General features: G+C 37.4%; 2 protein-coding genes across 2 annotated transcripts in view; one reads left to right on the top strand and one right to left on the bottom strand.

The window, feature by feature from the left end:
* The window catches only part of itga3b (integrin, alpha 3b), a 56,523-nt gene extending 50,845 nt beyond the window's left edge, over nucleotides 1-5,678 (top strand). The window contains exons 25-26 of the mRNA XM_036572178.1: nucleotides 2,709-2,872; nucleotides 3,347-5,678. Of these exons, the coding sequence (XP_036428071.1) occupies nucleotides 2,709-2,819 (111 nt within the window). The 3' untranslated portion in view covers nucleotides 2,820-2,872; nucleotides 3,347-5,678. The remainder of the gene's footprint in view (nucleotides 1-2,708; nucleotides 2,873-3,346) is intronic.
* A 1,577-nt stretch (nucleotides 5,679-7,255) lies between these two features.
* The window catches only part of ace (angiotensin I converting enzyme (peptidyl-dipeptidase A) 1), a 31,466-nt gene continuing 24,553 nt past the window's right edge, over nucleotides 7,256-14,168 (bottom strand). The window contains exons 18-25 of the mRNA XM_036572177.1: nucleotides 13,447-13,544; nucleotides 12,638-12,807; nucleotides 11,729-11,952; nucleotides 11,123-11,267; nucleotides 10,249-10,347; nucleotides 9,956-10,078; nucleotides 7,917-8,110; nucleotides 7,256-7,759 (exon numbers count right to left, since the gene is read on the bottom strand). Of these exons, the coding sequence (XP_036428070.1) occupies nucleotides 7,563-7,759; nucleotides 7,917-8,110; nucleotides 9,956-10,078; nucleotides 10,249-10,347; nucleotides 11,123-11,267; nucleotides 11,729-11,952; nucleotides 12,638-12,807; nucleotides 13,447-13,544 (1,250 nt within the window). The 3' untranslated portion in view covers nucleotides 7,256-7,562. The remainder of the gene's footprint in view (nucleotides 7,760-7,916; nucleotides 8,111-9,955; nucleotides 10,079-10,248; nucleotides 10,348-11,122; nucleotides 11,268-11,728; nucleotides 11,953-12,637; nucleotides 12,808-13,446; nucleotides 13,545-14,168) is intronic.

Genomic DNA, 14,168 nt, shown 5'->3' with positions numbered 1-14,168 from the left:
TACATCAAGCACATATCGTTATCCTCATATAGATAGCAGTTTACAAAGCTAAGATAAGATTTACAGTGTTGTGAAAAAGTATTTTGCTAACTTGTCACGTTTAAATTTTTTAGATCATCCAACTTATTTTAATATAAGATAACAGGTAAACACAAAATGCAGCTTTTAAATGATCATCCCATTCATTGAAGATAAAGATTTTCAGCCATGTGAAAAAGTAATTGCCCCCTAAACCTAATAACTGGTTGTGCCACCCTTGGCAGTAACAACTGCAGTCAAATGTTTGCGATAATTTGCAATGAGTCTGTTACATCGCTGCTGAGTAATTTGGCCCATTCTTAAAGAATTGTTTTAATTTGGCTACATTGGAGGGTTTTTGAGCATGAACTGCCCGTTCAAAGTCTTGCCACAGCATCTCAACAGGATGCATGTCAGGACTTTGACTTGGCCACTCCAAAAGCTTAATTTTGTTTCTTTTGAGCCATTCAGAGATGGACTTGCTTGTGTGCTTCAGATCATTGTCCTGCTGCAATAACCCGACTGCGCTTGAGCTTTAGGTCACAAACTGACTGACAGACATTCTCATTCGGGATGTTCTGATAGAGAGCAGAATTCGAGAGAAACCTTTGTTTTCTTTTTGGTTAGCAGCGATTTGCACATTGCAACTCGCCCATGGATGCCATTTTTGCCCAGTGTCTTTCTTATTGTGGAATCGCATACATTGACCTTAACTGAGGCAAGTAAGGCCTGCAGTTCTTTAGATGTTCGCCTTCTTTTGTGACCTTCTGGATGAGTCATCAATGCACTTTTGATAGTCTATTCACCAACGTTCACCACTGTTCTAAGTTTTCTCCATTTGTGGGTAATGGTTCTCACTGTGGTTCACTGGAGTCCCAGAGCCTTAGCAATGGCTTTATAACCTTTTTCAAACTGTTAGATTGAATCTCTTTAGAACATGGCACCGTGCTAGCCTGCTTCGCATTGCCAGACAGGTTCTATTTAAGAAATGTTTAGAGTCAACAGATCTGGCAGTAATTATGCCTGGGTGTAGCTAGTGAAATTAAACCCAATAGTCAATTGATTTTGGCTAACTGTTTGATTTAGTGGCTAAGGGGGCAATTACTTCTTCAAGGTAGGGCTGAACAGGATAGCTATGTCCTTCAATGAATGAAATCATCATTTAAAAACAGCGTTTTGTGTTTACTTGGGTTATACTTGTCTAATATTAAAAGTAGTTTGATTATCTGAAACTTTCAAATGTGACAAATGTGCAAAAATAGAAGAAATTGGGAAGCGGCAAATGCTTTTTCACAGCACTGTACCCTCAAACTGTTTTACATATATTGAAATAAAATTTGCTTAGAGCAGTATGTTACATTTCTTCTCAAATATTTTTGTTACTTTTTCTCCCATATGTTTATATGAAATATTTTTCCAGGTTAAGTATGCATAAGCTTTTGTATAACAGTCACTGATCTGATGCCATTTCTGTTGAGGGCGAATATGATTCTAAAAAAGATCTTACTCTAGAATGCTTTGTGAAACAATGCAGAGAACTAATACTATTTACCAGCCACCTTTTCCTGGGCTTAGAAGGTAACAGTGGCTGGTAAATTATACAGTATACCAACCACTGTTACCTTCTAAGCCCATAAAGCACAATTTGTGCTAGCAACGGTTGCATACTTTATCAATCGGAAATTTCTGACCACACAACCACATTTTACTGGGTTTCTTTGGGTGGTGGACCACTCTTAATCTAGCAGTGACACTGACGTGTAAAAGTTCCACGAAAACAGCAGTAGATAGAGAGACACAATGTCTGATACACACGTGCCAGCACCTTTAACCCCACCATGTCACTACCGTGACAGTGTCACTGCTCTGTTTGAGAATGGTCCATCACCGAAAAGATATTGGGTCAGCAGCAGCCTTGTGGTCAGAAGCTGACTGATGTGTGAATCACAGCAAATCCGCAACTGTAAAACTATATAGTAGACTTATAAACATGTGGACTGCAAGGTAAAAATAGCAGAGTACAATTTTCTTTTGTAATTACAGTGATGACCAACTGCCAAAAATTTAGGATCACTCTTCTATACCTACTGATCTGTCCATTTCCTGCCCACAAAACTCTTATTTTTGTAAAAATACCTAAATTTATAGTGTTATGTCAATCTTTATTTTGTATGCATGAAAAGTTTCAATGTTAAGATAGATCAAAGTAGTCTAATTGAGGTTTTAAACATCAATTAAACATCATATTGTCTTCAGCTGTGTTAGGGCTGCTAAGCTAACATTGTAGGCTACAATGCAAGCTACTGTAGCATAGCTAAAGTTAGGAGATTTGCTGAAAGTATTTTCTCTTTTGTACTTACCATATATTTTGGAATATTTTAACAAATATATAACACATGACACGTCAAGCTAGTTGGTGTAATATGTGAAACAGAGGCAGAGCTTGCTAGCAATGCTAGAATTACTTAGCCTGTCAGTTAGATATCTACCCCTAAAATTAAACTTAAGTGCTACAATTTCTCATTACCTTTAAACAGGTTCTTTTCCAACATTCTGCTTAGCCAACCTTGCAAAAGTAGCTACAATAGAAAACATATTGTGGGCAGAACAGAAACTTTCCAAAAGCTTGAGAACTGTAAATCTGCTTTTTATTAACTCAACCTTCAATTACCGTTCCCCCCACTTGGCAGTGTGGTTTCTTTAAGCGGGCTAGTCGGAGGGAGATGTACGAGGCCAAGGCTCAAAAAGCTGAGATGAAGATACAGCCGTCCGAGACCGAAAAGCTGACTGAGGACTACTGAGTCTGCAGGGGGGCTAACACTGGCCTCCCAGCATGCCCTATTGGTACCCCTCGGTAATGCAGCATTGTGGATTCACTCCTGCGCTTCTCTTCCTTTTCTCTTTCTCTCTTTTAGCTATCACCTGTTTTTTAACAGCTGCCTTGACTTGCACTCACTCTTCTCGAATCACTTTCCAGTTGTTCCTTTTTCAGCGAAACTGCATGCCCACTGAAGTAAAACAGCGAGTCTTCCTTCTTTCTGCCCATCTCTCACTATTCATGTCCTTGTCTTGTGGGATTGGGCTGGATATTTTTCATTAGAGAGCAGACATTGACTTTGGTGTTCAGCTGAGCTTGTTTTACCCACTGGTGCCATTTCCAGCTAATGAGCTTCCTCCAGACTGTGTTGTACTCAGTGATTCCAATTACTCACAAATGAAGCATGGAAATAACACATGATTTTCTTTGAATTAATCTTCCCTAGAAACTATATGTCATTATTATTTATTATTCACTCTTTCTCTCTCTTTCTTTATCTCTCACACACAGTGTGGCTTCTTTAAGAGGGCTGTCTACTACAAGGTCATGCCTAAGTACCACGGAGTGAAAATACGCAAAGAAGAAAGGCACAAGTTTAGCCAGGCTTTCCGGCCCGAACGAGAACTCAACAAAAAGCTCTGGGTCACCAACTGGACAGAAATGCGAGAATATTACTACTGAACATTACTGGAAACATGTCCTTACCCACCAGCTCATGATGACTGGAGGATTTCCTTTCTTATCTCCCATGACAGTGACATTTGATATGGGCTTTCTAAGCCTTCGCTCATAGAACATGAATGGAAGTGGAGACGGATGAACGCATTTCTCGCGTTCCAGTGCAATATTGTGTCAGCTGTGTTGCAGATGTGCAAATGTCCTGCTGTTCCTTTAGTGAAAGTATTGACCAGTTACTGAGAAGTGCTCTGGAACATTCATTGCTTGTGAGTAATTGACTGTGGAGATTTTCCCAATCTTCACACTGAAAGTATTCGTAAGAAAACGAATGCCTTCTGCATGGATATTGTTCCGTGTTGCAAGTGCCTGTGTAGCTTTACGCATTATGATTCCACATTCTGAAACTGTAGTTCTAATCAAGTCATGTCATGCAGTGTATTTAGTTTAGTGCTTGTTTGTGCCATGTGGCAAAGTCTTTAAAGGAGCAGTTCAACGAAACATTCACACACTTGTCCCCTTAGTCAATCAACCATGTTATGTTTAGTGTGTAAAAGTTTGTTTCTTTCATTTTGCACTGGAAGTACAAGTCTATTGTAGCTGACAAATAATGGGAACTTACACCCCAACAATTAGTGTCATGCAAAGTGCATGCCAAAGTCAGTACATGGCTAAAAACAGTATCAGCAGCCATGTTAAACGTTATGAGTGATGGACTAGATTGAGGTTAGGGGGAAATTGTGCTAATTTAATTTTTGATGAACCATTGCTTTAAGTGTGTGAAGTAGTACAGAATGGTGCTCACACTCCAACCGACACTGTGAGTGATATGCATAATGACTTGCATCCAGCATTCTGATGGGATTTTATCTCATTGTCCATTGCAGAGCAAAGCTGACCAGCACACTATGCTGATTGTGATGTAGCTGGTGCTATAAAACTTGATGTTTTAGCTTTATTTTCAGAATGAAACCCCACTCCAAAGTCAAAAGTTTGGACACACCTACTCATAGAAGGTTTCATCTGTTAGAATAGTAATGAAGACACAAATACAATGAAATAACGTGGCATTATGCAGTGACCAAATAGTGATTAAAATGCTTGGCATTTTCTCAAGTAGCTTCATAAGGACTTACCTCATGTTTGAAGAAGATGCACATCTGCTGAGCCATTGCTGGCTTCTGATCGCTACTTGTTGGGTGGTGTTTAAAAAAATCGACTTTTAAATTGTACATTTTGATTTAAGAGGTAAATTACTTTGCTGAATTAAGATTTATTTCATATTATGGTATGCCATTTCCTTGACTACTTTGACCAGTAAGAGTCAATACACTGGAGATTATACTGTTTTCCATGCAAGGTGTTTTATATTAGTGTTGTACCTGTCTGTAAATATTAATGCACAGTGAGATTATTTAGTTGCAGCTGAAGTGTGATGTTGCTTTAAATGGAACTTTGGTACATTTAAAAAGAATTTTCCTCTCTTTAAAGTTTAGATATCTATTAAGCCAAAACCTTGAAGACCATATATCCTGCTGTTTTGCCTGTCTAGTTTTGTGAAACTAAAATATTTCTTATGATTTATTACACCTGTATGAAGTTTCAGATAAAATCACAGTGGTCCATTAGATGCAGTGCAGGAATCACTTCATTACTTTGGCAGTGAATGGCAGGGTAATTCATACTGTGAGACTGCGTTTTTAAAGATAAATAGCTGATGTGGTTTGAGGTCTTCTTTCTTACAGTCCTGATACTGATATTAAATGGGTTTTGTACATAAAAGAAACTGGCATTTTAACATCTTTATAGGTTGCTTCATGTATAGTAAAGTTTTCCTTAAGTTTTAAAGTTTGTGATGTCCCCACACAACATGTATTAATATAATCCTGTGGCCCTAAAAAGAATGTGTTACACTTCTTTAGTGTCAGTGCCTACAGGCCTCTAGTCTATGCCACACCACACAGATGAATCAGTAAGGTAGGTTACCATTAATAGCCTATTGTTGGTGCCTATATACGAATATAATTAGGCTTTTGATGAAATATACTAGCTAAAACGCATTGATAACTGTTATGTGCTGTGGTAGACATGGCATGTGATCAATTATTATACCACAATGACTTTAAAAGGTATGCCACTCTGTATTCCACTTTAGCGAAGAAGTTCAGCGATAGTGGGACAGCATTTAAAGCCCACTTTGTCTTATAATTAAATATGAATGATGTTTTAACAATGCAGATTGTTTTTCATTTGTCCACTAATTGTCTTTAAACAAAAAGTGCAAAACTTAGTTCTGGTTTCTCTTTCTTAATACATCATGTATAAATAAAGTATTCTGATTTTTCTGCTAACCATGTGCTTGGTGAAATCTGACCAGTTTCAGATCATGACCATGCCCACTACAATTATGCCAGTCTGGTAAAAAATAAACTCTGAATGATGAGCTCCATTGTGGTAATTACAGTGAGAGGAAACAAGTGTTTAGACCTTTTTGGTTATTTGATGCACCTCCATTGCATATATCAGGGGTGCACAACTCCGGTCCTGGAGGGCCAGTGTCCAGCACAGGTTTAATGGGTGTGTGTGAGTAGGGAAACCTCAAAACTGTGCTGCTATATGTATATATATATACATATATTTTTTCTATTCAATGTTTAATAATGTTGTCCCTGAGAACTTTTGGAAGTTCCTTTGAATACAATATATATATATATATATATATATATATACATATATATATTGTATTCAAAGGAACTTCCAAAAGTTCTCAGGGACAACATTATTAAACATTGAATAGAAAAAAACTACACAGAGCAAATTTCTGAAACACCTGTTTTAGTACAACTGGCTTGATAATATGAGAGTGGAAGGTTCAGACTAATGATAAGGAAGATGTGAGAAATGCCAGAAAGTATTTAAAAAGGACAGCTGCAGGACAACCTGTAAGCATCAGGAACAACAGTTAAACAGAACTGCACCGCAATCATCTCTGTTCCTACACCCCACAGAGGACAAACCTCTTTTGAAACCATGTTCTCTTATCAGACAAAACAAAAATATAACTCTTAGGCGATAAATCCACTTTGTCACATGTAAAAAAAAGAAAGGTTGCACAGATGATCCCAATAACACTGTACAGTGAAGTACGGAGGTGGGAGCATCACAATATGGGGCTGCTTTTCTGCAAACAGTGCTGTGGCATTGCACATTATTGATGGAAACATGAATGAAGCAATGTACTGTGAGATATTAGAAGAGAAAATGCTAAATATTTAAGAATTTTTGAAGTTAGCAAGAGAACCTGACAACAATCTGAATTTACAGTGATATTTCTTGCATTTAAAGAATGCAGTTTATTGCAAACAGTTGTTTTTTTGACCAGAGTTTTTGTTTTCTGTTGTACAGATTTCTCAGTTTTTTTTTCTATGTGAGATCGAGCTGATCAACCACAGACATTTTTTCATGACCTTTTCGTGACCCATCTTTACCATGGGTGCTAATAATTATGGGGTTCACTATATGCTTCAAATAAAAGTTTTACAGTGGTATAACAAAAAGAGTGTCACTATTAACACACACATGTACAGCTGTGTGCAAAAGTTTGGGCTTCCCTAGTCAATTAAGTTCTGTTGATTTTCATGAAAATAAGTACACAGCCTTAGAATATACCTAGAAGGGGTGTCTTAATCTTAATATTCTTTGCTTACTTTTTACACAAGAAATGACAAGCCAAGACAAAAAGGGTGAATAATTATTTCTTTTTATTCTATAAAGGTAAAGTATTTACCTATAAAATCAATCTAAAAATACATACACAGGTAAGACTTTACAAACAACTGAAAACAGTCCCTACCCACCCAACATTGAGTTTAAATCTTTACAAATAAATTACAAGTCAGCTTTCATTGCATAGTCAAACAAATTTGACCAAAAATAATTAATAAATATACATGACATTCAAAAAGAGGTGGATTGTTTTCTTTTGTTTTCAGAAAGAAAAAAAAAAAACATGGGCATTTGAACCTACAGCCAAATTGCTGTATGAAGACTCCTATTTGAGCTCCATTTGAGAGATGGATTTGTTCTGTAGGTGTCTGGATTTTCTGTACTTATAGGCCAAGAAGATGGTAGCGAGCAGGAGAACCATACCGAGCACCAGGAGGACCCACTGACCAGCTGTAGCTGCAGCTTGGTCTACATTCAAGCCCAAAAAGTCTACTGAGCTGTCCTCCACCACCACTACAGTATCTACAATACAAAAAGCAAGTTTAAGGAAACTTGTGAAGTGACCAGTGAATGCAAGGTAAAAATGTATATAAAGTGGACAGTAAAGGGAGTAGTACTACAAACTATTAAACTAACATACAAGTTTATAGAAAATCAAGTTATATATTGTGACACTCACTCTCAGTTGTGGACGGCATCCAGCTGTATTCAGGCCATCCAAGGATGTCGCCATTCTTTTTGTTTTCCTGCTCTAACCAGGTGATGAGGGGCTGGAAGTACTCCATGAGAGGCTGCACAGACATTTCGGGCTGGCCAGTGATCATAGCCATCGCCTCAGGCCAGGGCTTACTATAGCCAAGCTGCATCACATCACTGGAGAGAGAGGATATAGAGGGGTTCATAACGTTGTTTAATACACATATGATTATTACTGAACAGAAAAGATACACTTCAATTTGATAATTATAATCTCATTCACGTTTGTACACATATACAGAGTAAATGGTGACTACCTTTCTATGCCCCATACAACTATAAGCAAAAAACTTTCTTTTATTCACAGATTAGCAGATACAGGGATGACTATTTATTATTTCAACAACTTTAACTTGATCTCAACTACCAAGTTTAAAGCACTTCTCAGTACTTAGAAAACAGAAAACCTGTTGACACTTAAAAAGAAGTCAATGAGCAATAGCTAAAGCAGCTGCCCACTGGATTCTATTATTAGTTTGTTTTCTAATCTGTTTTTCTGAACACACTGGAATGATTTTGTGTGGTAATCGACTGTATGCTGCAGATACGGTTGAATGTCACTGGAGTATTCCATTAAGACTTATCATTTAATAACTATTATAGATGATTCAATAACTACAACCTCAATTCCAAAAAAGTTGTGATGCTGTGTAAAATGTAAATAAAAACAGAATGCAATGATTTGCGAAACTCATAGACCCATATTTTATTCACAATAGAACATAGAACACATAGCAGATGTTGAAATTGAGGCATTTTACCATTTCATGAAAAATATTAACTCATTTAGAATTTGATGGCAGCAACGCATCTCAAAAAAGTTGGGACAAAGGCAACGAAAGGCTGGAAAAGTAAGTGGTACTAATAAAAAACAGCTAAAGGAGCAATTTGCAACTAGCTCACATGACTGGGTACAAAAAGAGTAGTTTAGAGAGGCAGATTCTCTCAGAAGCAAAGATGGGCAGATGTTCACCAATCTGCAAAAACTGCATCTAAAAATTGTGGAACAATTTCAGAAAAATGTTCTTCAACATATAATTGCAAAAACTTATCCCACCAGATATCCCACCATCTACAGTACATAATATCATTAAAAGATTCAGAGAATCTGGAGAAATCCCTGTATGAAAGGGACAAGGTCGATGGTCAATATTGGATGCTCGTGATCTTCAGGCCCTCAGACAGCACTGCATTAAAAACAGGCATGATTCTATACTGGAAATCACTGCGTGGGCTCAGGAACACTTCCAGAAATCATTGTCTGCGAACACAGTTTGCTGTGCAATCCACAAATGCAAGTTAGAGCTGTATCATGCAAAGAAGAAGCCACGATCCAGAAACGCCGCCGTCTTCTCTGGGCCAAAGCTCCTTTAAAATGGACTGAGGCAAAATGGAAAACTGTTCTGTTGGCGCATCATGAAACGAAAAAGCCAGCAAAGAGGACCCAGGACTGTTGAGCAGCTAGAATCCTACATCAGACAATAATAGGACAACATGCCTCTCCCAAAACTCCAGCAATTGGTCTCTTCACTTCCCAGACATTTACAGACTATTGTTAAAAGAAGAGAGGATGCTACACAATGGTAGACATGGCCCTGTCCCAACTTTTTTGAGATGCATTGCTGCCATCAAGTTTTAAATCAGTTAATGTTTGTTATGAAATGGTAAAATGTCTCGCTTTCAACATCTGATATGTGTTCTATGCTCTATTGTGAATAAAATGTGGGTCTATGAGATTTGCAATTCATTGCATTCTGTTTTTATTTACATTTATTTACGTTTCACACAGCGTCCCAACTTCTTTGGAATTGAGGTTGTACCATGAAACTACTGTAAGTAGTTATGAGAGTGTAAAACTGAAATGTGGACCCCCATATAAGCCCTTGCAGTTTAAGCAGTTAATTATTGGAAATAATTTAATTAAAATGGCAATATGTAAGAGCTGCTCTGTGGCTTACTGACCCAAGCAGTTTTCCTGCCTCTTTGGACTCATAGATGTCACAGTTGTGCAAAGGACCAGTGTGACCAGCAGCTTCACACAGAGCTTTATGGAACTGGAACTGGATCACAAAGCTGACAAAGTACCTATGTGAGAGAACAAACCACACAGTTGTGTCAGAATATCTCTTGCTTTGACAGTCACAGTAATTTGAACAGTATTGTCATTGCACTGTTGGTGAATAAGGCAAAACAGGCAAAGCACGACACACTATGATTCACGTCATTTTCATGATGAATCCTTTATAGTGCTGTACCTGATATAGGGTACGTTGGCTGGGATATGAAACTTTGCGCCCGGGTCAAAGTCTTCTTCTGTGCGTGTCACAGGAGGGCACAGACCCTGATACTTCAGCCTAAAAGAAACGATTACAACTGTAATATTGTAGTAGGCCAGTGACACTGTAGAAGCTAATCTAAACACATTAATGTTCTGTGTACACTTTTTGAATTTCCCTCACTGGAAAGTTTCATTTAAGTAAAAAATGTTTGTTAACATAAAACAGCTATTAAATACTTTGGGTATATTTTAACACCTAGCTTCATCAAAGTGTCTTCCCTGGTATAAAGAGCAGATTTTGTCTAAATAATGAATGTGACAGTTTTCTTTTCCAAAGTAATGTTAAAAAAACATACTGAAAAATTTTTGGCTCAAAGGTGGCAAAGTTTAAGTGCTGATGAATACTGACAACAAGGGGGTGAAATGCTTTTTTCTCAAAGTAGCTAATATTTAAACGTGATGTATAAGGCTGCTTTATTGAAAACCATCAAAGAAAACATGCTCATATGGTTGTTGGAAGAAAACCTCATATCTCCAAAATGACAGCTTTACAGGAGAAGGACAAACATCCTTTACTTTTAATGTAAGTCAGTGGAACCAGACTTTTTTCCAAGTAATTTTGGGCCATTTCTTTTGGTCCATTCTTCATGAAATTTACACACAATGTAAAGGACAACAGGCATCTTCAAATTATACCAAAAACTGAGAAACGTAGAAAATGGAGATACGAGGTTTTCCTCTGACAGCAGCGATATATGTAAAAAGTTAGGCGTCCCTAACTTTTGACAACTTTTGTGCATATGCAGTTGTGTTTATAGGTTTTTCTGCCTAATGTGATCAGTGATTTTCACCTGAGGTTCCACCACTCTTTATTGTACTCGCTGCTTGGTATCCTGCCATCAAACACCTTCCACCGCCACTGGTCCATCAGGTAGCCGAATGGCAGGAAGGCGATTTTATCCAAGGCAATGCTCATTAGGAAGTTAATGGTGCTCTCTGTGGACAGATTAACACCAGAATCAATCATCAGCTTTGCATTTCTATCCCAAATCAGTGCTTTTTTACATACATGTACTCACTCCAAATGTATATATATATATATATATATGTTCCATATATGTTTGGCCACTTTAAAAGACAACAGTGTTGATTATAAAGTGGAATAATCAAGTCAGTTTGAGACTTGTGTGATGACTTTGACATGTTGTTTTGCACAGTGCTAATTGTTTGGGTATGAGCTTCCATTACTTGTAGCTACATATGCCTTGTAGCTTGTAGCTTCAGGTTAAAACTAAAGAAGCAAACTTTTTCAGTAAGTGAAAAAGCGTATATTTTATTTATTTTTTTTGCCAAACTAACACTTTAAAGGCTGCTGATGTGGTACAGTAACACATACATTCTGAACAAACTTATATTCTCAAACATTCACTGAGGTTCTAAGGCTGTTGGAAGCTCACCTTGGTTGTCCTCCACCTTGTCCAGCAAGCCGATGCTGTGGAGGTGTTTAGGAGTGGACACTGACAGGGCTAGGACGTCTCCAATAGCCTCGTGGAATCCTGGGTTGGCACCATCGCGGAAGGAAATGGGCTGCTCCTTGTACTGCAGGAAGTACTGCACATGGCCCATCTCATGGTGCACTGTGATGAGGTCATCCATGTTTACCACCGTGCACTGCTTGATCCTAGATGGACAGAGAACATGCATTAAAATTCCTCTCACAATGAGGATGGAGGAGTGGCAATCAGGGGTATATATTTCCAACCTCAAAACAATTTGATTCAATTACAGTTCTTTAGAAAGCAATCCAGTGCACTACACGATTCACCAGGCTTCAATTTGATTGTTTTGTTATGAGTCAGAATTATTAAAAAAAAATGATTACACAGACGTTACTGGAATAACTATTTATTTTATGATTAAATCAATGCATTATTCTAAGTTTATGAAAATATTTAGAGACTTTTATTTTGGTTAAAAATGAGCTCAGACTTTATTGAAAATAAGTATAATCAATTATAATCAATTCTAACATTACACATTTTTTTCAGCACAATCACCAGTTTCAGATCAGTGTTGTTCTACAGGGATTGTAAAAATTGTTTAGTATTTAATTTATTGTCCACCAGATTTCCTTCTGTTAGGATGAACAACTGACTGCAAGTGTCCTAAAAGTTCAAAACTGTAACTAGTGTAAAAAAAGAGATAGACAGTGCCTTGTGCATTTTTATTTTATGGTATCTTAAGGAGCCCTGATTGTTTTTTTTAGTATGTTCAATCCAAAACAAGTTTTCATGTATGTGGCTCTATTTCTTCTATTTCTTCAGATAAACACATAAACATTTTCCTGTTTCCACGCTGATACATACCTGAAGTCTTTGCGGTTGTAGAAGTCCCAGGCAGAGGCATGACATACCACCTCCCGGTCTGTGGGTTTCTCCAGCATGGACTTCTGCCAGAACTCATCAGGCATGGCCATCAGTCCCAAAGACGTGAAGAATCTTTCAGACTCATTGAACATTCGCAATGCATTCCAGCCCTAATAGGAACCAAACAGAAAGAAAATTGACGACTGAGTTTTACAGATCGTCAACATCAGTTGGGCAAAGCTAATTTTGACTCTCCAAGATTTAACTTCTACTAAAGGGCCTTGTTTCAGACTTTTATTTTATTTTTTCCCTCTGAAACAATATATATATATATATATATATGCGCCAAAAACAGTCTGAATTCATCTTTACATGGCCATTGTCGCCCTTTATTAATCCTAAGAATCTTAGAATTAAAAAGCAGCATTGAACTATTTCTTCTGGCCTGAAAGTCAGAAAACTTAACTTTGGTTAGCTTTGAGATGTCTAGACCTTTTAAACTGCTGTGATGACACATTTCCTTTTCAACAGGCAGGAATAGCACAACGTTTAATTGTCTCTGCCCACATCTTCCACTCCGATAACTCAATTAAGTAATAGACTGTCTACAGTAAGAACACTTTGATATGAATGGACAACTAAACTGTTGTAGGCTGAATGGACAGTCAAATGTAATTGTGTTCAGAATTGTGACATCATGTTTTGGAAATGTAGCAATGTTTAAGCAATTTTTTTTGAAAGAGCAAACAACATTCAATTCTTCCATGATGTGGGTCCTTTAATTCTTGAGACAGAGAGTCTGTACTTACATTGGTTATCATGGCTTGTGTGACATCAATCTGAGTGGCTTCAGGGTAGGGCATGACCAGGTCCATGATGCTGGACCAAGTCTGGGCCCACATGTTTCCTGAGGTGAGCGAGAAAAAAAGAAGTTGGAGGTTGAAGGTGGGTAATATCTAGTTACATTTAATCAAGTACATATATTTAAGTAAAATACTCATGGATTTGTACTCCTCAGAGTATTTTCACACAGTAATACTTCAACTCCAGTTCCATTTTAGCAATTCATGTTTTGTTGCCACTTGCTTTTTGTGTTTTTCATTCTGTTTTGTTGTTGACAACATCTGTACTGCTTTGTTCTTGGTCATATTTCAACTTTAGAGCTTTAGCATTTTATATTAGACCAAAACAATCCAAAAAAGAGAAAAACAGAGCCTGCAAATTTCAGTTTCTGTGCTCATAGTTCTATAAGTTACTCAGTACTTAAGTCATTTTTTACCTGAAACCTTTGTACTTTTACTCAGATTGTTTTATTTGAAGGTACTTTTACTTGTGTCATTATTTTACCCAAGTTTGACTACTTTTACTTGAATATTGATTTAGGCTACTCTACCCACATCTGTATGTATGTGGCTGTTGGTGTATTGGCACTGAGGGAAACCGCTGGGCTTGGAATTCTAAACAACTCTTTCTTCAGTCATGTGGAAGTAATGTGTGTGTGTGTGTGTCAATACACTCAAAAAGACTTCGA

The sequence above is a fragment of the Colossoma macropomum genome, unplaced genomic scaffold (genome assembly GCF_904425465.1).
Source record: "Colossoma macropomum unplaced genomic scaffold, Colossoma_macropomum, whole genome shotgun sequence".
Taxonomy (NCBI): Eukaryota; Metazoa; Chordata; class Actinopteri; order Characiformes; family Serrasalmidae; genus Colossoma; species Colossoma macropomum.
Note: the sequence above shows the minus strand (reverse complement) of the source record. Positions and strands in the feature narration are given on the sequence as shown.